At 38.0% G+C, this 25,550-nt stretch overlaps 1 protein-coding gene across 5 annotated transcripts in view; it reads right to left on the reverse strand.

Moving 5' to 3' along the window:
* MYRF (myelin regulatory factor) overlaps positions 1 to 25,550 on the reverse strand; it is a 113,076-nt gene that overhangs the window by 18,202 nt on the left and 69,324 nt on the right. For 2 of the 5 annotated variants that reach the window (XM_081934926.1, XM_081934930.1), the window contains 8 exons: positions 25,210 to 25,336; positions 10,873 to 11,068; positions 9,026 to 9,102; positions 8,170 to 8,280; positions 5,927 to 6,017; positions 4,969 to 5,034; positions 1,687 to 1,887; positions 260 to 374 (listed from right to left, as the gene is read on the reverse strand). In XM_081934926.1, coding sequence (XP_081791052.1) covers positions 260 to 374; positions 1,687 to 1,887; positions 4,969 to 5,034; positions 5,927 to 6,017; positions 8,170 to 8,280; positions 9,026 to 9,102; positions 10,873 to 11,068; positions 25,210 to 25,336 — 984 coding nt within the window. The remainder of the gene's footprint in view (positions 1 to 259; positions 375 to 1,686; positions 1,888 to 4,968; positions 5,035 to 5,926; positions 6,018 to 8,169; positions 8,281 to 9,025; positions 9,103 to 10,872; positions 11,069 to 25,209; positions 25,337 to 25,550) is intronic. The other 3 variants (XM_081934927.1, XM_081934929.1, XM_081934928.1) reach the window with 3 other exon arrangements.

The following is a 25,550-nucleotide window of genomic DNA, read 5'->3' on the forward strand; positions in this document are numbered from 1 at the left end:
ATGATGCTTGGTAAATGATTTTCCTGTTATCTTGTACAGTGTTAAAATACCTAGGTATTATACAAAAACATGCTCTCTAAGTAAGGAAACAATCTTCAGATAAAATGTCACATATAACTATAACACCATTGCCAAACCAATAAGCAAGTATCAGCAAAGAGAAGCCAAGAATATGAGGGTCCATGGAACAACTGTAATCACTCGTTCTAGACGCACTTGCTACAGTAATGTCATTTAAGCTTGAGGTCAGGAAAATTACCTGTACCTGTCTCAGTAGTATTCTCCAAGCCAGCAGTGGCAGCAAACTCTGGCTTGTAATTATAGTGCACCAGCCGCATACGGGAGATTCTCTTCAGTTGTTCTGTGGTGTCTACCTAAAATTATAAGAAAAAGAAATCCATAAAAGTACTCTGCAGTCCTCAATACTCAGGCCCCAGATAGTTACATCTAATCATATTTGTCAGAAATGGGAAAGGTGTAGTGGAAGTTTGAGTATACGGTAGATAATCACATGCTGATTTCAGCTCAGTATTTATGTGTTCTCTGTATTATTGATTTGAACAGTAGGAGCAGCAGAATTTAGCCTTTTGAGTAAAGGACAACACTTCAATTTTCTAAAAACCAGGGAGACTTAGTATTATTTTCTACCACCTGAAGCAAAGCCTGTCCAGTTTTATAACCGACTGTAATGCTTAGCATCCGTGCTGACCTTTACAGAATGAAGTACTGCAGTCTATAAAAACCAACAAGAATGTAAATCATTTAAATATATTTAGAATATCAAACTGAGAATACACACACACACTCTCTCTCTCTCTCTCTTAGGTAGGTATCTAAACTATTAGTCTAAGCCTAGAACTGAACGCTAAGCTTAGACTAAATACCTAAGCCCCCAAATCCAAATGTATTCATCTAGTGTTCAGGAATTAATATAAAGTATTTTTAAGTTAAAAAAACAAACAAACAAACTGGGAATTTGAAAGCCAGGCCAAGTTACAACCTGAGATTCATGGCAATCTAGGAACTCTTCCTTTCATACAGAACACAAAGTATTAAAATCAAAAGTTTGCAATTGCATTTTACAAAGACAAGTTGATATAGAATTAAGGGCATAGCAAGTTCAATGTACAATAATGGAACCTTAAGTAGAGCTATAGTTACACAAAGAGCCGTGGTGGTACAGTGGTTAGAATGCCTGCCTGCCTACCATTTGGCAGTTCGAATCTCACCAGGCTGAGTTACTTGACTCAGCCTTCTGTCCTTTCAAGGTTGGTAAAATGAGGACCCAGATTGTTGGAGGCAATATGATGACTCTGTAAACCACTTAGAGAGGGCCGAAACCAATGTAAAGTGGTATATAAGTCTAAGTGCTATTGCTATATCCTGGCATGAGGGAAGGCATAGGAAAAAAAACAACAAAACATACTGTGAGACAGAACACAGGAAGTACCAAACAAAATAACTGCCTTGGTATGTTTGCCTCCTGAACATTGTTGAGACTAGAACACCTGCTTATTCCAAGTGTTAGGCAAAGGTTGGCCTATTTCTCTAGTGTTCGTTTTTTGGCTTGCAATGAGGAGGACTTGCTCAGTGCTCATGAAAGTTTCAGTTCAGAAATCTAAAGTGACAGTGTGGATTTTCAAAGCAGATTCAGTACTGAATATAATTTGTGGCGTAAACACTTACCTCTTGGATATCATCTTTTACTCGGATGTCTGATGGATGCATAAGGGAACCCATAACTTTTACATTGCCATGGACAACCAAGGCTTCATCAGGTCGGTCTGTGTTGATGCCAACTCGGCCATGGTGAAAAACAGTGTCAGGGAGCTGAGAGCGTTGCCAAAGTACATCACTGTCACTCTCAAATTGACCTGGGTTGGAAGCCTACAAAAAAGACATCCAGAGAAGAGTTGGGAATTAACTGTCAACAGTTGCAAATGATTGAGAAAACAGAGAAGAAAAGTCCAATGGTTTTACAGCAGGAAAACGTATAGGATAAATAAAGCTCTCTTCCTGAAGAAATGGAAAAAAATATCCATTTGCACCAATAGCCCATTCACTGATAGGGAGGTTAAACAAGAAAGAAACGGGAGCCAGCAGCCTTCCACAAGATACTTATTGGCCCAAGGCTTTTGCAGGTATATTACATGATATACTTTATGGACAATTGTGATAGAAGGCAGCCACACTTAATGTGAACTTGTGTGTTAGGCTGAAAGACAGGTTATACAATGTCATAGAGAATATTGTGGAAATTTCTCAATTTGCAGCACTTTGGATTATCAGCATGGATAAGAAAACATAACTCTTTGCCCATGTTAAGAGACAGAGATATAGTCTCAGTCAAAACCTACTTTATAACGTAGTTGTTCCTTTAGCCTAACAGTAGACTGCTTATAAAACAGAGAGGGCTGTGTGATCTAGTTTGCCAACTCAGCACAAGGAGCTTGAGTCAGTGTGTGTTTACAGAATCAGCAAGATAAACCTTCTTTCTTAGCTCATAACAGAAAGGTTACATTGCAAATAGGCTTTTCTTACACTCAGTGGGAACAAAGTGTTCCATAAAGTAAAAAAGCATCCCCAGCTCAAAATAAATACTTGTGGGATTGTGAAGGAAGTGCCTGTAACAGATTTAGGTGAACAAGAGAGATGAATTCCTCTAAGCAATTTGGAAAAACAGGATAAAAAGGAAGAAACCATGTTTAAAACCAAAGGTTGCCCAGGACTTAAACCTGCTTTGCCCTAGAGAGATCTGGACTCGCCAAGCCAGGCTCCCAGGTGCGTGGGAGCAGATTGTGGCTTTTCAATGGCAGGAAAAGTTCTTCTGCATATATATCAGTCCAGCAGGTTACACAGGAACATTTTCTTTCTCATTTCTTTTGCTCATGTTTGCTATTTCCTTTATATTTATGTTTCAGATGCAGATATTATTCCCTCACCAAATGCTCATTTGTATGTTTTGTCTCTAACTCATCAAACTAAATATGTTCCTTTCCAGTGGTGGGATTCAAAAATTTTTTACTACCAATTCTGTGGACATGTCTTGGTGGGCATTGCACAGGAAGGATACTGTAAAATCTCCATTCCCACCCCATTCCAGGGGAAGGATACTGCAAAATCTCCATTATCTCCCCACTCCAGGGGAAGGTTACTGCAAAATCCCCATTCCCTCCAGATCAGCTGGGACTCGGGAGGCAGAGAATAGATGGAGGTGGGGCCAGTCAGAGGTGGTATTTATCGGTTCTCCAAACTACTCAAAATTTCCACTACCAGTTCTCTAGAACTTGTCAGAACCTGCTGAATACCACTTCTGCACCTTCCCATAAAAGAAAAATTCCAAAGTTGATCCTTAAATCGACACTACTGCCAATCCAACATTCTTCCCTCACGTGCTCCCTTCAAAATTCTTGACATTATTGTCACCCATATTAACTGAGAGAGTAATTGAAATACTAGTCAGAGTTTACTAAAAGAGCAATAGGGTAAGCAAAGCAACAGAATATAAAGATTCTATCAAGCTGATTCTAGTATTGTAGTTTTATCCTGGCTTAACTGCTGTGATTTCATACAGAGTTGAACATCAAATATGGATTCCTGAGATGTTTCAGTGGGATTTCAAACAATAAAGACATCAAAGTTTCAAAAGAGATTTCAACTTTTTCATTGATGAGCACAATACTTTGTCCTACATATATTGACTTGGTATGCAACAGCTGCTGAATAATTTATTGCCCTTATAAACTGAGTTTATACATTAATAATGACTTTATTCATATGAAGCATTTCTATATAATTTCTGATCAAAATAAAAACCTATAGTGTTTTAAACAACTGAACCAACAATAAAAACAACTTTAAAATAAACCATACAAATTAAAAGCAGTACAATTGAAATAAAATGGAACAAAACACTGAGGAATAGTTTAAAATGCTTTAAAATAATTTACAAAGGCTGTGTTTTTACTTTTTCAAAGAAAAACTGGGAGAACACTGTTTCAATCTTCCAAGTTTATGAACATTGGATCTCCAACAGAAAAAGAAGCTTCTTCATTTCTTATACTCTTACAATCCAAACGTCCTGTTACTTTAATAAGATCTGGCTTGCAGGATGTCTACATCTCAAAGGATCCCCCCCTCTTGCTGCCAGCTGTGCCACAAAGCCACTTGGTGGCCTTTGGGGAGCTCCCTTTTTCATTCTTCTGGGCAGAAGTAATTTGCTTTGGCATCTGTTTCAGAGTATCATACATAAAGACTCAAAATGGTGCTTGAATGGCTTAGCTTTGAAGGGGAGGAATGGTGGCTACAGATGGGTTATGGTGTTTAGATTCTAATCTCTCTTAAGCAAGGTGGTGCCTTTATATTACATTATAAAGACATTTTAAAGATCAATAAGGAACACATCTCTTGAATCCTATCTTTAATATCAAGGTTTTATGTACTATAAACATGAGAATAGTGTATTTCCATATGGACTAGATCTAATTATAGGATAAAGTTCAGCTAGTTCTACATTAATATTATACGAATTTTTAAATCTTCAATTTTAGTTCCTTTTAATTATTACATACATTTTATGATGTTACTGTTATATTGTTGTTTCTTTTTGCTTATATTTTGTTTGCCATGCATAAAAAAAAAATCAAGCTAAAAAAAAACCCTAACATGGAACTGTAAATTAGTGGCATTACCTGACTACTGTTACCATACAGACAATTACTAAAAATACACCATGCAGCAAATCTATCTCTTGATATGGTACAATTGTGTATACATTGCACAATGTTACTGGTATGGAAATATGTGAAATTCACAGGTGCTTCTAATGTAGAACCAAACCACATATTTGTGCTAATGCAGACAGATCCTTACTCTAATTCTGTTTCCATCTCTTTTACCCACTAATCTACAACAAAGGTCCCCCACCCCCACCACCCCGGAGACTGCATAAGTCAGCATGTTACTTACTTGTCTGCAGACTCCGGGGTCCCCGTCTGCCCTCTGTTTGTGTTTTACCCCCGAACCGGCCCTTTGCTAGAGGAAATGGACACAGCACTTAAAAAGGCAGCAGGGCGGAGACAGCCAACTACAAAGTCACAGCTTAGTGTCCTCCTTATTTGCTTACTAACTTTGGCAGTGAAAGAGCCACAGCTGACTTCTTCACTTGCCTTTCCCTAAGGTTATTCCATCTAAAGCGAAGAAACATTCCACTTGTTTATTCAGATTGCTAAACAGGTTGCTACGAAATTTGATTAGTTGACCCTATTTGCAGGCATCAGTTTCACAAATATTCCAAAGTCAAAAGGGCAGAAATATCCCACTTGAATAAAGTGTGTCCTTAGATGAAATCAGTCATAATACGTCTACAGGTTTCCCTCATCTGTATTTAACATTTACTTTTTGAGAACTTTAAGGCATATGTCTGCAAAAGTGCAATCACTGGGGCAGGTTTAACTTCAACAAAACTGATGAACATCTGATCCATAAGACTTGCCTTGCGGCTTGTATCACAGAAACAGGGAAAATTGATAACTGGTGGTATTGGTTATCAATAACACAATTATATGATTAAATGGACATCACTTGTAAAATCTATTCTTAGGGACCCTCCAAGAATACACCTGCTTTCCTTGCATGTAATATTTACTTTGAACCTATAAACATTGAAAGCATTGAAATTCCTTTTGTATAAGCATTTGCCAAAGGCCTTCTTGGTTTAGAAGAGAGAGTCAGAGTTCAGAAAGCTAAACAAGATTAGGGTAGAGGGCATTGTGAATGACAAAAGAAAAGCAAGGAACACTGTGGAACAAGGGGCAGGCTGGTATTGGGTTTAAGAACATGAAGGAACTCCTGTCAAGTAAAGTATAACACTCTAAATGTTCACAATCATGGAAGGATATGTTGCAAGGGAAGGGAATAGACTTACTCTAACAATGATGCGCTCTGAGATATGAGCAGCCAGAGTGTAGTTTTGGTTCTGAGAGTGAGCTTGCAAAGCCACAACCAACATGAAGTATCTGAAACAAGACAGGATCAGATAAGCATAGGCTTTCCCCAGTTCACAGATGGAAACATAGTACATGTGAAATGTGAGGTTTTCTCATAAACATAATGAACACTTGATCAAAATATTCCAATCTTCAATACAAGACAATTTTCAAATTTATTCCATTCCTTAATAAAATAAAGAAAACATTGTCAGACATTTGAACAACTCTACTTAGCACTAAATTGCATCCACAACATACTGAGAACCAATTAATTCAATGGATGATAATGGCTCTGAAAACCAGCCAGGTATGGTGGCAGACTATTCTGTAGAACCACAAAATGCATTTGAAATATAACTGCAAAACTCCAGCAGCTCATTTAAAATTATCCATATTAAGACAGCTTTGCAGAGCTCGTCCTTTTTCCTGAATGGATATCAGAGATAAGCCTAGTGAAAACCATATTTTTCACACAGGAAATGGAAAAGCACATCAATCAATCATATCAAAATATTAGAAAATTCAAAGTTGATTTTTTTCCCTAAGCCTATCTGCTTTTCAAGATATTATTTTATGCTGCAATTTTACAAAAGTAAATCTCAAGTATTAAATTCCAATCACACATTTCACAATTCAATTTTGTTCCTTTGTCTTAAAAGAGAGAACAATCTGAGATCTGTGGCTGAGAAAGAAGAGGACAATACAGATATTCTGCTTGAGTAGCACTGACAGTGAAAATAAAGCTCCCTGTATGGGTCTGGCAAATCCTTCTCACAGAAAAGTGTAGCGTTATTTCAAATGAACAGTTGTAAAGCAGTTTGGGGTATTCTAGCAGTGTGACTAGCATGAATTTTCTAAGGCAACATCCAAGTAGTTGTTTAGCCATGTTCCTCCCCTCTCTTATCCCGTAGCTGGTAGGAAATTATGCTACTCTGAATCTGAATCCCCTAAAATATAATGTTTTTACCACATACTTGGAACAAATCTGTGTTGTATTTTTGCCTAACAGCTTTAGTGCAAAACAGTCTAAGGGCAATGATTGGTGGTTCTCCTAAGCTGAAATTTTAGCCTACTCCATGTGGCACTCACAGAGCTCTGCTTTCCCCGTTCCCAATGCATTAACAATTGAACATTTTTACTATTATTGTTTCTTGAAACTTTGGATCAACAGATGGCCTATTCAACTTATAGACACTTAGGTGGCAGCAAAAAGTTGGGTACATACATTGTTTTGTATCTCTTGGCTGGCATCCAATGCTAGCCTGGATTTCTGCCACTGGGATGCAGCCATGGAATAAGTCCTACTGAAGAACCCGACTCTGAGAAAGGCTTAGCTATGGGAAATCAGGGTGGGATCTGTAAACTATAAATTTCAAAATTTCATGATAGAGAATATAAAGAGAGGAAGGAAGTAGCCAGAGCTTCCCTGGAAGCAGCAGCATGGAAAAGCCATTGTCTGCAAAGAGGCTACTGTACAGAATTGCATGAGACAAGCCCTTTCAATTACACTTCCAATTATAGGCACAGGCTGGTCAATTTCAGGGCTTTTCACTGAATGATCAATCAACTAATTAAAAGTGGTTGCAGATGACAGAGTTCAGATCTTGCAAATACAAGAGGACTAAAAGGCAAGTGAGTAAGTCAGGGCCAGACTGAAGACATGGTCTCAAAGGAAACCAGCAGAATCAACTGGACCCACAAGATTGTGGGCAAATGTGTGTCAAATTGGGCTGCCTTCCCAATAAACTTCATCACTTTCTACTGTGCCTGGCCACAGCTTTTTGAGATGGCACCTTAGGAAAACCCTCCCAGAGTGTAGCACCCTGGGCCATCCTCAGGTGACTCAGCTGTAAGAAGATATTGAGATATAGGTGGAGACATGTAGGCAGGCACCTGTGGAATCAATAGTGAAGTATCCTTATTTATGGCCATTTACATAGCACAAAAAAGTTGATGAGGCAGGTTGGGCATAAGAGAATGATTGACCTAGTTATTCAGTGTGATTCTTTAGCTGAAAGTAGATCTTGAATTTGGGTGTCCCTTGATCCTTAACCACCAAAGTTATTTTAAATTCCACATTAGTTTCTATTATACACATTTGATTACTATCCGGATAATCTTTATGTTGAAAAAAATAGCACTGGAAATCTTAAATAAATGTCACCAAGTGGAAGCTTACCTTTGATCAGGATTAGGCTTCCCCTTCTTCCTCATGTTATTGGCCGTGGTCTCACTGAAGTGCAGCCGCCCCACTGTGACCTTTGTGACTTGTTCTGGAGGCAAATTGACCCTGAAAATAGAATAGAAGAGAATAACAGAGTTGGAAGGGACCTTGGAGATCTTCTAGTCCAACCACCTACTTAGACAGGAAACCCCACACCACTCCAGACAAATGGTTATTCAATTGTTTCTTAAAATCTTCCAGTGTTGGAGCAAGTTGTTCCACTGATTAATTCTTCTAACTGTCAGGAAATTTTTCCTTGGTTCTAAGTTGCTTCTCTCCTTGATTAGTTTCCTCCTTACCCTCAGGTGCTTTGGAGAATAGCTTGACTACCTCTTCTTTTGGAGCCCCTGAGATATTGGAACACTGCTATCATGTCTCCCTTAGTCCTTCTTTTCATTAACTAGACATGCCCAGTTCCAGCAATCGTTCTTTATATGTTTTAGCCTCCAATCCCCTAATCGTCTTTGTTGCTCTTCTCTGCCCTCTTTCTAGTGTCTCGATATCTTTTTTACATTGTGGTGATCAAAACTGGACGCAGTATTCCAATGTGGCCTTACTAAGGCATTGTAAAGTGGTATTAACACTTCACGTGATCTTGAGGAGAGAAGATTAGAATAATGGAGGATCTGCACCTGTCAATTAATCAATTGGAGCAGGACAAGGACATTTTATAAAAATCATGGATCAAGAGGTAGAGGGAACCAGAGTTTGAAAAGGAAATAGAAGAAAGACTAGAGGACTAAACATAGAAGTAAATACATAGCTTGACCCCAGTGCCTGACTTCTCCCTGAAGCCCTGAGGAGTACTCACATGACAGGATTAAAAGGTCTTTTGCTGCGATCTGACTGCGACTGTTCTATGTTGATTGATTGGTTTAATGCTTCCAACTGAAAAAAGAAGACCCAGATCAATTTTAAAGTCAGTTATGAGTACACTGTTTTTCTTTATGCATATTCAAGTATATTCAATCTTAAAGAGGCACTTTCATTTTAAAGAACTGCAGTAAAATAATTACATGTACTTGAGACTGGCAATTATCCTTCTTACAGGAGAGGAAGGATATAAGGAACATTTGAACATATACATTCATACAGACACGCATATATGTACTTCCTAGATGTAAAATGTTAGTGTGTATAGCTGCCCAGAGTTAGCCTGTAGTAAGATGGGCAGCTAATAAATAAAAATAAATAAATAAGATAATAACTTAGATTTAGATAATAACTCCTACAACAAATATAATCACAGGGAAATTACTAAAAATATGTTGTCTAAGTTGGACCATCTGTCACTATTTATAAGATAAGCATGTAGTTGGCAAACTAAAATTGAAAAATAGTTCTGTAAGGACTGCACAAATATTAATGCTCTAAATTTTAATAATTAACTTCACAGAAGTGGGAACAAAATATAATACAAACACAACAGCTTAAGACCTCAATGTAATTCTTTACTGTATATTAGAAACAGGATTTTCCTGTTAAGGGCATCCCTGCAAAAGGTCTGGATATAGAAACATATTCCAGACTACCCTTTGAATGTCTATAAATTGATGGTGTCTAATACTACACAGAATGAATTTTATACCATAAGTACAACAAAAATGCTAGAGCTGTCATTCTTATATGCTTTCTATTTGATTTTTAAAGTTGTATTCTAAATTCATAAAGACAATGTCTGTATAGTAATGGAATTTTTTTTAAAAATAACAGCTGTTAACTAAAAAAAATCTGGATTTTTAAAAGTTGCAAAGATGCTGCTAATCTGATTACCTGTTTACCAGAGTCACACACTCCTTGGTTTTGTAAAGGCTATGCAAAAGAAAGAGGTGGTTGGATCCATGATGTTTTCATTCATTCATTCATTCATTCATTCATTCATTCATTCATTCATTCATTCAATTTGTATAGCTAACCATCAAATATGTGACTATGGACAACCAAGCAAAACTATTAATAAATAACACAAAGATCAATAAAAACCTCTTTAAAACCCAATTAAAACTCAATTAAAACAAAAATTTAATACCAGAAAACATAATAAGCAGGCAAAACAATATGCAAGCAAGCATAAAAGTTTAATAAATAAATAAAATAAAGTGCAAAGCCATGTGTCAATCTATACAGCCATCCAACAGACTCCAAAGCCATATTAATATTGCCACAAATAAATATGTAACTTTGTATAATTTTCCTCAGTAAATAAATGTGTTTAATTGGGTCATTCTTATTAATTTTTAGGATTTAAAAGGTTCACAATCTTTTAAGCACCAATGTATGCACTGGGTATCTTTTCTGTTTTAATGGTTATCTAACTGTGGTAATGTTTAATGAGAATTTATTTTATGAATATGTATTAAATTTAATTAAAAGCAAATGCTTTGTCAGCCATTTTGACCTAGAACTTAGCTAGTCAAATATGCCACACAAACAAACTCAGATATGCATTTGTAATTCCATATTATGGATTGTTCTACCTATTTTTACTTAAAATTCCATGAAACTGAAAACAAGTCCCTAAAAAAAATCTGTATCCCCCCCCCCAAAAAAAACCCCTTATTTTTTAATAGAGAGACACATTTGCACATTTCTTCAAGTTTTCCCATCAGGCTGCCACCTATCCTTTTAAATGATGCAGTTCGCTATTCTTAGACTTGCCTTCACCCCATGCAGTTTCAGATAGAAGCATTCAAGTGGCTTCAGACCCTCAGGAGTCTTGACATATTTGGGGTCTCCAATCATACCAATGTACACGGTGACTTGGAAGTGGTTTTTTTTCTGGCACACGAAAGCATCGTCTCCCACAGAGAAATTGAAGCCTTTATCTGCATCCACTCGGTATGTGGGCATAGGTCTGGAAGCAAGGGAAAAATAGACAAGAGAAAACATGTTGGACAAAAGAACAAATAGGAGCACCAATAAGACACAGCTATATCCAAAATTTGTTTATGGACAGTCTTGTTTCCACCATCACATATGGCTGAAACCAGAGATTTTCAAACCTTTTCAAGCAACACAAATGTGTTACTTAAAAAAAAAAAATCCTCCCAAGTCCTGATCCAAAGTCGAAGTTGTAGTGAAAGAAAAATGGCTGCACTCAAGTCAAACAACTTCTTCAAGCCTGCTGGGGGTGAACATGTGAGAAAGCACCAGAAAGATGCAGAAAGAAAGGTTTAAACCAAAAGCTTCATCAGAAAGGAAAACAAGAAGGAAAATGGAAAACAGGGGAAAGACAGTGGGTGCCGAGTCAGAGAAAGTCAGGGGGTTGGACTAGAAGACCTCCAAGGTCCCTTCCAGCTCTGCTATTGTATTGTATTGTATTGTATTGTATTGTATTGTATTGTATTGTATTGTATTGTATTGTATTGTAAATGGGTAGGACAGAAGGAAAAGCAGAAGATCCCAAAGCAAAAGCAGAGTTCTGTATGGGAGCTTAACAGCCTCTCAGTATTTTGCCTTCATTTCCAAAAGTCTGAAGTCCTGTACAGATTGAGGCTCCTCCTCAGACATGCCGATGGCAACTGGATAAACTCTATACACTGTCAGCACCTGCGGGGTGAGTGAACCTGGCAGAGTCTGTAAGGAGCCATTTAAGTTTTCCTCATAGTAACAAGAGGGACCCCAAGCTGCTAGCGATGTGCCCTGAACAAAAAGCAGATGGTGGTCACAGAGCAAGCTACCTTAGTCAGAAAGTATGAGAGGAATTTCCTTTCCCCTCTCCCCTTTCCTCACATTTCTGGTGATTCATTTTCATGTTCCTTCCTTCCTTCCTTCCTACATATCTTGGTATTCCACTCTATTGAGAAATCAAAATTTTCCTGCCCATCACCTAAAAGCAGACACAGACCTCTTCCTCCTTAATCTTAAGCCACTGCACACTGTCTTTGGGTCCAACCATGACTTCTGTCAAAATATTCAATTCATCAATAAAACTTGAGAGGAACAGTTACAAAAGGGGGAATCAAAGCAACTACGAGTACTCCTCCAAGCAAATTCTATACACAGTTCACTTGAGCTGATTACTGTTCAATGCATCTCTAAAACCAGAAAAGAAAGGCACTTTTGGTTGTCTGGGAAAGTTAGGAAAGCTTCCACCCAGAGGAATATGAACTATTTAAATGTCCAAACCTTTATAGGTATGAAGATTTTTTGACTCTATTACAGAGGTGGGTTTCTGCCGGTCCTCCCCGGATTGGGCGAACCGGTAGTGGCAGCTGCGGAAGGCTCCGCCCACCCACCTGGATGCTTCTGCGCATGAGCGCACGAGAGAACCAGGAGTAAAATAAATTGAAACCCATCACTTCTCTATCAGATTAACCTCATACCTTGTAATCTGTTCTCAACACTGTCCATATCCACCCAAGCAAGGCTATGAACAGCACAAGGGGAATTCAATGTGTCATCAGGACAGTTCCAGCATAGATAAATAGTTACTGAAATAGGCCTATTCGATCATATACAAAAGGAGGCATATTGCACAGAAGCAGGCTTGGTAAGTCTTTTTCTTTGTCATCATGCAAATGAGATCAGCTGGCAACCTTCACAACTTAAGTGCAGATGTCTGCAGAGGAGAAGTCTTCATGCTGCAAACTATAGACAAGGTGGCTTTGGCCCAAGCAAGGATTATGATGATGCACCTTTTATAAAGGAGTCATAAGATAACAATATAATGTAACTTAACACAACATAGTATAATGGAACACAACATGTCAAAGGGGCTGGTTACTTGAGGGCAGATGTGGGCTGCACATACTTTAACAAACGGTTCGCAGAAAATGTGAGTGCGTGCACTTTCCGCACTTGTATGCAACACCTAAAACAAGAATTTTTCGATGGGGGCAGCTTCCTGCATACCTGCTAGGTCAGCCATGGTTAGTAGAACGGGAGAGGCGCACAAATCAGCTTGGCTGTGGGGTGGAGCGAGCAAGCCGGAAAGTGAGATATGTATGCCCAGATAGCGTCAGGGCAGATGGGTGGGGCCAACCAGTGCTCGGAACTACTGGTTTGGGTGAACTGGTCCGAACCGGAAGCAGCCCACCACTGCTTGAGGGACCAGCAGTCTCCCACAACATCTGCCTGGTTGTTTTAATACACTCTGGGTTCCTTTCATTACATAATGTTATCTATCAGTACACTTTTTCTATGGCAGCACCTGTCCTCTGCAATGAGATTCTCATCAGGATCTGGATGGCCCTACTCTGCTATTGTTTAGAAGAGCCATCATATGACCTGGCTCTTCACCCAGGGCTTTGGTGAGGAAGAGGGAAAACTGTTACTTCATTCTATCCAGTCCATTGTACTAGCCATCTTTCATATTTTATAGGTTTTATTGTAATGTCTTTGATTATAAGCCAGCCATTTGGTGGTATACAAGTTTAACTATAAACAAACAAACGCCAAAGCATTTTGATGATCACTTGGAGTAGCAGGCCAGTGAAGATCCAATTAAACTGATTTATTGCTAATCATGCCTATGCACATGAATCTTCTCAATGCTTAGCAGAATTCAAAGGAATTCATGAGAAGTTGGACTTAATACACCCGTGTACACTTTTCTGTGTACTTGGTTTCCCCATCAAACTGCCCTTAACGGAGTAAGCTTTTTTTTAACAATCAAAACTGCCCTCCTATAACTTGAATCTATCTGCCCATGTTCTACACACAGAACTCTACATTCTCTATGTGATACCTTTCAGTATTTGAAAGTACTATTATATCTTGCCTCAATTGTCTTTCCTCATTTATAATCAATCTCTCTTCACAGAATTCAGTTTCTACTCGTAGGATCATCTATGTCACCTTTTTCTGATCCTGTTCCAAAATCTCTGATCCTTCACGCCATTCCACTCAATACCATTAGGAACCATACCCTTAGGAACCATGGGTGAGCACACTTTCCTTCTCCATCCCCCAGTAAGCCATTTATCCCACTTAACTGTCATCCAGCCTATAATTAACTTGCTACAAATGCCATGAAGTATAATTGCTTTGCTGAAATTAAGATATATTATGCCCATAGCACTTTTAATCTACTACAGAAATTACTAGGTTTAAGAAAAAATGAGCTAAGAACAAGTCCTGTCAGACTAATAAAATCATTCTAATGTTGGCAATTACGTTGTTTTTAACATGCTTTGATTTAACTTTCAAACATAGCCTGCATTTCTATACAAAAGCATTTAGAAGTATGGGAAATAAGCAAGATGAGTTTAAACTCTTAGTATAGGAAGACAAATATGATCTAAAAAATGTCTGTTACAATGGATACAATTTGTTGAACGGCACTGAAAAAAGTAGTGTACAACTCATCCTCACTCCTACAACCATCACAGCATCCCATCAATCATATCATGATATTGGTGCTTGACAACCAGTATGTATTTATGATTGTTACAGCATCTTGGGAGTCATGTGATCCCCATTTCTGACCTTCCCAGCGGGCTTCCAACAAGCAAAGTAAACGGGGGAAGCTAGCATCACTTAACAATAGTATGATTCACTTAAAAACTGTAGCAAAAAAGCTTGTAAAATTGGGCATATCACATAAAGATTCACTTAATGATTGCATCACTAAGTGATGGAAATTCTGGTCCCAACTGTGATTGTAAATTGAGGATTTCCAGTATCATCCTTGAGAAGATCCATTTTTAAAAAACAACCATATACGTGCTCTTTAAACATAGATTGGGACATAATACAGAGCAATTCAAGAATAAAAGAAGTAGAATTAACTCTGAGCAATACAGGAAAAATGAAAATGTGAGACTAGATGAGCATCAAATCAAAACAAGAAATAAGGACAACAGATTACTGAGCCCCTAAAATGTGAATAATGTTCCAGACCCTTTTGAAGAAATAAGGAGATTCAGAGATTTATCATTCCTTTGAATCTCTGGCAGTGAAGATGTCTAGGTGGCACCATAATGTCCACAGATACATTAGTTATCTTCAGATAAGATAAAAGTTTCAGGACACTGTAATGTTTATAAGAATGGGAAAGTTCAGATCCAGCTTATTGAACCAGGGTGGATGTCTTTGGTCAAGCCATTCACTCTCTGCCTGAACCATCTCAGAAACTAGCTGTTGTGAGGATAAAACAAAGTGAGGTCCTCACATAAGTCACAGCTCCTAGAGGAAAAAAAAGAGATATAAATAAAATAAATACTAAAATAATCATTAGCGCTCTTCTAGGGTAGAAAATTAAGATAAGAATACGATAGATAGCATATTATGGATTATAAACGTACAGTCTGTCTTTATTGAAAAATAGATGAAAGTGAAGACCTTGCAGAATTTCAGATCATTCTGAATAATAACTGCTGTCAAACAACACCTGGAATCAGTCCGTGAAACATTCCTGGGAAAGGGTTATGCTGAAAGTCAACAAAAGTATTTTTTTAAACTCATTTGCTGCACATTCATTTTGTGCAGGGCTCAGTGCGCAGACAGTCCGTATTCATACAATTTCAAGTAAGTTGAATAGTGAGTCAACAAATTGACTGAAAATAGCAGAATGCTAGCATTCAACTAAGGAATTAATGTTATTCACCACTACTCTAGTTTTCTTCCACACTTGTCAAACGCCTAGCTAAATCCAATGATTACTGATAGTAATACTTATTGATAGTAAGTAACACAAAAACAGTATTATAACATAACTGTGCCGGGTAGACTGTTGCAAATTATAGGTTTCAGAGAATTGGTGTAGTACAGGCAAATGGATATATATTGGAAAAGTAAATGTTATTTACTTTCTTATTATACACATTTCTATCCTGCTGCAATCAAAAAGAGTCTTGACAACTTACATAGAATGCAGTACGACAATTTAAAACATTCACTTTGTCATATTGGTGGCCACTAGAAGTTCATTCTTATTTCAATACAACCAATGTTTCTTGTCTGATTTCACATAAATCCTTACTAACCTACCATAACCATTATACTGAGCCACATCAATATGCATGGCTTTTTCTTCCTCAAAGGTATATATCAGTTTTAGATTTCCCTTACTACCTATCTTTCATTACTTACTGGATGAACTAAATGAAGTGCAAAAGACTGGCATCTTGATGACATTTTAGAAGAGACAGTGGCTAAGATTAAAGTGTTTGAGAAAGAAAACAGAAGGAAAAAAAGAGTGTGTCGTGTTTTACACCTATTGTAACTGTTTATTGTATCATAATAAAATCCTCGATTCAATACAAAGTAATAACTAGTTCTAGCATTAGTAATACAAAGTCCTCTACCAGTGTTAATTTTCCCCAGTATTAATATTAGCTCTGTAAAGTCATGAGCTGATGTCAAGAAGATAATGTTAAAAAGATAATTGTATCAGTGTCAAATATTTATCTTAATGCAGGAATGTTTCTATTGTATTTTAGTTAATCCAAGCGACCCCAGAAGTCTAGTTTAAGGAGCACATCTCAATAACATTTTTGTCATTTCCCTGCCCAATAAGGTAACCTATCATTTGATCAAAGTACCATAGATTATCAACCTTCACATGCTCTTGTATTGATTCTCATTAAACTGTGATTAAAAAGTGGCTCAGTGCAAACACACTATCCACCACTAAAATTGATCCAAATGAGAAAAATTAAAAAGGATTTAATTAACTTAGTTGTATCTCAAGAGTTTCCCACTGCTACTCTGAAAATGCAAGAATATTCCATAGAGATAATGTAATTCTTGCCTACTTTCCTAATTGGAATATCTTTTGTGGCAACTTTCAGTATAAACCTGGCACAATTTCTTTGTAGCTAACAAAATAATTTATATAAAAACTAAAAAAAATTTTTTAATTATCTTTAACTGGGTGAAACAGTTAAACAGTTCGTGGCATAACAATTTTTGAACTAAGCTATCTCAAACAGGCTACCATACAGAATGCATCAAAATCTGGGACTCATGCCTCCTGAGGGAAGTTTGGGAAAGTTGTGACTGCTTCAGTGCTTTTGGCTGCTGCAGCACTTCCTCTCCCTGACCCATGCCGCAATGCCAGATGCCTTCCCTGACCAACCCAGTAACTCCTGCATGCCTCCATACATCCTTCTCAAGCCATACTGCCCACTGCACGCCTTCCCTGACCGGGCACTGAACCACCAATGCACCTTTCACAACCCTTCCCCAAGCTTTGCAATTAATTAATCAGCAAATACACCACGTTCTGTAATTAAAGTAAGCTTTTGAACCTATAGCAAGCTTCAGAAATGAAAGGGGGGAAAATAAACAGTGGGAATTTTTAAATTTATTTTTGTTTTGTTTTTTCAAGCTTAGCAACCTGTGAAGCACTTTAAAAGTTTTTTTTACACTTTACTTTCTAAAATTAGGCTTAAAAAACTCCACATGCCATCACTAAAAATTTAAGATGAACATTGTTCATCAGGGAAAAAAATGCTAAAGCTTCTCCTTCAAATTTTATTGCAAGAAAACCAGTACTGGCTATAAGTTCTGAAAATCAAACAGGGTTGTTTTCTTTACCTCCTCATATGTAACACTATGAGGAATGCAGCCTTCAGGATACAGATCAGGATGTGCTGCCAAGTCCATCTGAAATCTCAAGACTGAGTGTCAAGCATATCTCTCCCAAAATCAGAGAGGCTGGGAGGAAATCAAAGTCTTCCCACACTTCCCCATGCTATTTCTTGCTCAGATCTTGGCCCTTTCAAGCAAGCCACATCACTGCAAAGTATTCCTTTGATCGTAATCCGTAGGAACCTCTAATTAGTACTGGGAAGCTCCAAAAAGCTGAAATAGTCCAGGGCACCAAAACAGAGGATCAACATTTTCACAAAGCCCCTTATTTCTATAGAAGGAGTAAAATACAGGTAGCCAGGAATTTGTGCTGAGGTTTCCTCCCCACCCCCTCTCTGTGTTGTGCCAGGTCTCCATTTCTTTATCGCTCTCTATAGAAGTTATGGAACTGGTATTTACTCCCAGGCTTCAAGATCAGTCTACATTTATGAAAATATAATGTTTTCTTTAGAATATTTTTATGACCTGTGATATTTTATATTCTTTCCAAACTCTTGGGAAACTTGGGCTGAGAGCTTTTAATTTATAAGAGACCATCATAATCTTGTGGCTGGAACTCTGGTGCAAATTACCACAATCTGGGCAGTCTTATAATTGTTTTCTTCCGCACTGAATGCCTAGATTTTAATACTTAAAATTTGATTTTAATACTTAAAATTTGATTTTAATACTTAAAATTTGATTTTAATATTTAAAATTTGATTTTAATACTTAATATTTGATTTTAATACTTAAAATCAAAAGATCTGTATATGTATGTGTATGTGTATTTTAAACAAATAAAGTTTTCATTTTGTTTATTCCCTGGAAACTGATTTATATTTAAAGAGGAAGAAGCAAGAACTGAATCCTCTAGTTTCCAAACCTCTATGCCACGTGGCCAGAAGAGGTACTATTGTAATTATTTAGATATGTTGGTTGTTTTTTGTAGTTTACTTTTTAAGTGACAGGCAGCATAACGTAAGAAAGCCCTTTCCATGAAGTTAGGAGATCACAGTTGAAATGCCCTTGGAAGATAGATAGCAGACATAGGAACTGCCATGCTTCTCCCCGAAAGCAGAAGTCAGGACTGGGTTGTGAAGACCCAGATACAATAGCGTCTGTAAGAGGAGGTTGGGGGATTCTCTCTTGTGGACCTGAGCCCTGCTATAGGATGACCAACTAGACACTTCCACAAGGTCCAGAAGAAATATATGAAGACCTTAGCAGACAGGACATGCATATTCATTTGATTCTTTATATTTAAGATAAATCGTTCTGAATGACCACATTGGTGATAAGCCAAAATGCTTCCAATTTTCAGTAACAAGTGAGAATGAGTTTCTAGGGATCACACAATAGCCTAAAGGAGTCAAAAATAGATGAATTGCTCTTTTTAAGCAAATTTAAGCAAATTTCCAATTTCTGAGGCTCCAGAACACTACAGCTGGGAATGGGGATGGCATCTGGCGTATTTTATGTATTAAAATGATTACATATTTTTAATCTTAAAACACTTCCCAGTATATCCTTGAAAATCTAACTTTCAACTAAACTTTAAATAAGATCCAAGTGTTAAAATCCTCTTAAATGATTTGATTTAAAATACCATTTGTTTCAATATATGAGTAGGTTTTTTTTACCTCCTTCTATTAAAAATAATTATATTTACTTTGGTACCTTGTTACCGGATGTACTGTTTCTTTTTAAACTCCAAGCTTTATTATCTTCATAAGAAGTTGTCAGGTAAACAGATGTGTGTGTGTGTGTGTTAGGGTTAGAAAAACTGGATTCAGTTAAGAAAAACTGGATTCAGAAGTAAGTTTCTTATCAGAATAGTATATTTGCAGTGGATTTAAATAGCTAATTGGCTTGCATTTCCTTTGTCAAAGAAATGTGTGCCTTTCCCATGTAAACATGGGGGAGACACAAAGAATGGCAAAAAGATCAAAATTCTTTTAAGGCTACAATAAATATCTACACTCCAACCCTCTCTGCCTTTTCATGTTCGTGAAATTATGCATAAAATTAGAGAATGCTGGCATATTTTAAGACATGTGCAAGCAAATTCTCTGTTGTTTTTGGCAAGAGGTGGGCTTATTTTGAAAGACAATATGAATTATTTTTATCTCTTTTATTTCACTGGGAGGAAAAAAACCTTCATTACCATAGTTGTTCTTAGCAACCTAGCAAAATTCACTTCTAACTCACTTCTAAAAATGAAGCTGTATTATGAGATCATGACATTACCTACCCTTCCCCCATTGCTGTAGCATTACTACATAAAAAGCCCTCTCCTAAATTAGAAAAAAAATACTGCTTTACAATGTTAAAGGTAGGCTAATTGCTACCTGCAATGTCACCAAAATATCTTTCAATTTTGCTGTATTGAAGAAACACCTAGCCTCTCCACAACTTTCAATCCCAGCTTATTTAGAGCCCTGAAGGCTCAATGTTAAAGCATGATTGGCTAAAACATTAAGAAAAAAAGGATCCAATGAATAAATAACTTAAAATGTACCACTTTAAAGTGTAAAATACTTTGGATTTTTAATTATATTTTACAACGACATATATTTTTTTCTAAATAAACCCATCCCTGCTCTGATAGAATTGCTTTTTAATTGTTCAGAGGAAGGGTTAGTAAAATCTTTGCACTAATTTGCCCTTTGGCTGACACAATACATCAATATCTTACTCTACTCCCATTCTGTGCCTTGAAGGAACTTAGATAAATTGCCTTCTGCAAGACCTTGGGATGGAGCCCTGGAAGACACTTTGTTTGGGTATCCCAGGCCATTTAGGGGCAGCCTCTTACTGATGTCACAGCTGGCTTTCATGTAAATCACTGGCCTTTTCTCTCCAGATTGCTCTCATGAAGGCAGATAATCATCTCATTTTATTTGGTATCACAAAAAGCCAATGTTCCCTCTCCCCACAAATGGAGACAAACAAGAGATACAAGCTGTCTAGAAATAGAGAGGATTTTTTTTTAAAAGGAGGCCATTCCCAGAATCCATGTGGCTGACTGCCAGTTCTCTATCACCTTTCTGGAATGTGGGAAGGATGTGCAGCATTTTTTTTCATTGAACATTTGTCTTTCTCACCCTGTAAACCCTACCCTGGTAAGCTGGCTTTCCTCAGCCTCTTGCTCTCACCTTATGTGGCTTCTTTATCTTTCTTATGTCCATATAAGTCACCTAGATTGTTCTTCAGCCTTAGCATTTGCATTGTCCTATAAAGCATGCACCCGATTTCTTTCTATTCCTTTGTAATAAACATAGCACCAACATAGCATAACAATTTAATATGTTAATAATAATGTAATGTAATTAATATAATAATGGCATAGCATAGTCTAATGAAGAGAAGGACTAAGGGTGACATGATAGCAGTCTTCCAATATTTGAGGGCAGTCACACAGAAGAGGGGGATAGACTATTCTCCAAAACATCTAAGAGCAGGACAAGACACAATGGATGGAAATTAATCAAGGAGAGAACCAACATAGAACTAAAGAGAGATTTCATGACAGTTAGAACAATTAATCAGTGGAACGACTTGCCTCCAGAAGCTGTGGGTACTCTAGGACCAGTGACGTGCAGTCAGGGGAGGCAGAGCCTCACCGCTTTCATCATGAAAAAAAAAAATTCTTCCCTTTTCTCTTTCATCTCTTTCTTGCATGTGCAAGCAAAATACCCCAGGATCACAGTGGCGGGGACAGCAACTCCTTCCGCTGCGCTGCGGAGAAGAGCCACGCTGTGCTCCTCGGCGCTAGCCTCAGATCAGTGCGAGCCGCAGTCCCCTTCCCCTGCACACGTGGTCCCATTCCCCTCCTTCCTGAGCCAACAGGAAGGGGACCACAGCTCGTGCTGATCTGAGGCTGGCACTGAGGAGCCTCCTGCACACGTGGTCCCATTCCCCTCCTTCCTGAGCCAACAGGAAGCGGACTGTGGCTTGCGCTGATCTGAGGCTAGCACTGAGGAGCACAGCGTGGCTCTTCTCCGCAGCGCAGCAGAAGGAGTTGCTGTCCCCGCCACCATGATCCTGGGGTATTTTGCTTGCACGCTTGCAAAGATCAAAGTTGTCACAGTCCTCCCTTCATGATGATCATTTGATGACGTCACCAGCCTCACCAGCCATAAACCTCACCGCACGTCACTGTCTAGGACTGGAGGTGTTCAAGAAGAGACTAGACAGCTATTTGTCCAGAATTGTACAGGATCTCCTGCTTAAGCAGGATGCTGTACTAGAAGACCTCCAAGGTCCCTTTCAACTCTGTTATTCTGTACTCACCCATATTTCTCTTTTCTTCACCTTCCAACAGTTATTTAAGTAGTTTTACACCCAAAAACCCAAGGGGGTTTTCAGTGCACACTATATATATTTATTCTGAAAGAATAAAGGGAAGAAAATGGTAAGTGAGCACCTGTCTACCCTAGATGAGTTCAAATCACCAGGACCGGATGGATTACACCCCAGAGTTCTGAAGGAACTAGCAGACGAGATCTCAGAACCACTGAATTATATCTTTCAGAGATCCTGGAACACCGGGGAACTACCAGAGGACTGGAAAAGAGCTGATGTGGTTCCCATCTTCAAAAAAGGGAAAAAATTAGATCCAGGAAACTACAGACCTATCAGCCTAACCTCAATACCAGGAAAGATTCTGGAAAAAATAATCAAGCAACGAATTTGCGAACACCTAGAAGCAAACAAAGTAATAGCCAAAAGCCAACATGGATTTGTCAAAAACAGATCATGCCAGACTAATCTTATTGCATTCTTTGATAATGTGACAAAATTAGTGGACCAGAGGAATGCCGTTGATATAGTTTACTTGGACTTCAGTAAGGCTTTTGATAAGGTAGACCATAACCTACTACTAGATAAAGTAGAAGAATGTGGGTTAGACAGCATCACCACCAGATGGATTGGTAACTGGCTGACCAACCGCACTCAACGTGTAGTTCTCAATGGAACTGCATCTACATGGAGGGAAGTATGCAGTGGAGTACCCCAAGGCTCTGTTTTAGGCCCAGTACTCTTCAACATCTTCATCAATGATTTGGATGAGGGAATAAATGGGGAACTCATCAAATTTGCAGATGATACCAAGCTGGCAGGAATAGCCAACACTCCAGAAGATAGGCTTAAGATACAGAAGGATCTTGACAAACTTGAACATTGGGCACTATCTAATAAAATGAAATTCAATGGTGAAAAGAGTAAGGTTCTACATTTAGGCAACAAAAACGGAATGCACAGGTACAGTATAGGTGATACCATACTCAGTAGTAGTAACTGTGAAAGGGATCTTGGAGTCCTAGTGGACAACCATTTAAATATGAGCCAGCAGTGTGCAGCAGCTGCCAAAAAAGCCAACACAGTTCTAGGCTGCATCAACAGAGGGATAGAATCAAGATCACGTGAAGTGTTAATACCACTTTATAATGCCTTGGTAAGGCCACACTTGGAATACTGCATTCAGTTCTGGTCGCCACGATGTAAAAAAGATGTGGAGACTCTAGAAAGAGTGCAGAGAAGAGCAACAAAGATGATTAGGGGACTGGAGACTAAAACATATGAAGAACGGTTGCAGGAACTGGGTATGTTTAGCTTAAGAGAAAGAAGGACTAGGGGAGACATGATAGCATTATTCCAATATCTCAGAGGTTGCCACAAAGAAGAGGGAGTCAAACTATTCTCCAAAGCACCTGAGGGTAGAACAAGAAGCAATGGGTGGAAACTAATCAAGGAGAGAAGCAATTTAGAACTGAGGAGGAATTTCCTGACAGTGAGAACAATTAATCAGTGGAACAGCTTGCCTCCAGAAGTTGTGAATGCCCCAACACTGGAAGTCTTTAAGAAGATGTTGGATAGCTATTTGTCTGAAACGGTATAGGGTTTCCTGCCTAGGCAGGGGGTTGGACTAGAAGACCTCCAAGGTCCCTTCCAACTCTACTATTGTATTGTATTGTATTGTATATCTAAACTTCCCTCTTTCTTTTTAACTCCCCCTTTAGTTTTTCACCTGTGACACTTCCATATCTCGCCATCCTCATCTTGCACTATTTCTCCTAGAAGCCAATTCCATTGCTCCTTCCTAAATGTGTTCTCTCTTCAGGACTAATAATGTAATTAGTTCCATTAGCAATAGAACTAACTACTGTATATTATCGGTTCTGTTTCAATTTTTATCACCTATCAATTTTTCATGGTAACGTTTTGCTCTTTAAATTGATAAAATAGTTGCTGATGGTAACTACAGAATATATTCCCCTTTCCTGAAACCCCCTTTTTAGAAAGCACATTAAAAATTCAATCCAAAATTTATTTATGACCTCAAAAGTGGTAATAGCTGATCTCTTTTTACTCATATCTCTAGTTTTTTAAAGATTTCCATTCAGTACTCCAAGATTTAAACTGCAGACATCTCTATGCTAGAGTGCACATAATTTATTGACAATTATATTTGTTCACAAAGATGAAACAAACTCACTTGATGCTCAACCTCATGATTCAAGACATGAGTACATAGGAAGAGATCTTATCCCAGTGTCTGGAGGCTGTGAGGGTCTTGATGGGAACAATAGGCTTCAGCTGAACCCTGGCAAGACTTGAGTAGCTCTGGACTTTGAATCCCATTAGTTCCACGACTGGTTACATTAGCCATCTCATTAGGTCTAGTTCTAGATCTAAACTAGGAATAGTCTGGGTAATATCAGCTAAGGACCGATGTTAAGTGGGATCCAGGAGACATCTGTCCTTGCAACCACCATATGGAGCTTTCTTCCCCACCCCTAAATAAGATTACTTCCATCCTTTTTGACATTCCAGAAGGTCCTCAAGACCTAGTTATGTTATCAGGCCTGGAGGTCCCACGGAATCAGAGACCTACTTAAATGGCTCCATTACAGAGCTGGTATTTTTCTTCCTTCTTTGCTCTGGTTTATATCTCTGATTTTGTAATATTTATTGTTACAGTGATTTTTTTTTAAAAAAATTAACTTGTGGTTCTATACATGTGGGTTTTTTTTTCCAATTAATTGTAGGCCATCCAGAATCACCTTCAATGAGATGGGAGGCTATGTAAATTTGTTTAATAATAAATAAGAGGCCCTGAAATATACAAACATATACAAATGTCCACAATGCATTCTGAGAAATAACTGCAGGGGAAAAAATAAATAAATGAAGGGGTATAAAAAAATGCGCGCATTATAAAGCAATCTATCTAAAAATATGTTAGGAATTTTTAGGGAAACTCTTAAAAACAAATTCACAAAGTGGTGTTGAAGTGAGACACACCAAATTTAAAGGTAGAAAAATAAAAACCAGAATAAAACATCAGATTCCCTACAAAATTATGAGGTGAAATGTCTGTTCATCAGTACTATAGTCTTGAGTGGGCCCAAAGTAACCCTGTTGAAACTGTTAGGCAGAGGAGTCTACAGTCATATGATTGTAAATACTCACAGCTCTTTATAGTTGGCATCATACAGAGTGGACCACTTGTTCTGCTGATGTGGCTGCCATTTTATAGATTGGTAGTTGGGATCCAAGTAGGAAGAGCTGTTCAAGCTGTCATTATCCTGGATCAGTCCTATAGCAATAAAAAAAATTGAACTGAAATTTGCCCTGATGCAAATGCTCCTTTTCTATTCCTCACTCGCTATGCAACAAAACCCATTTTTTTTTCTTTGCCTTGTATTCAATTTACAACCACAATTGGGACCAGAAATCTTGTCAGTAAGCAAAGCATCATTGTTGGAAGCTGACTGGAAAAGTTACAAATGGAGATCGTGTGACTGCGGGAT

The sequence above is a fragment of the Natrix helvetica genome (genome assembly GCF_964273705.1).
Source record: "Natrix helvetica genome assembly, chromosome: 1".
In the NCBI taxonomy this organism is placed as follows: Eukaryota; Metazoa; Chordata; class Lepidosauria; order Squamata; family Natricidae; genus Natrix; species Natrix helvetica.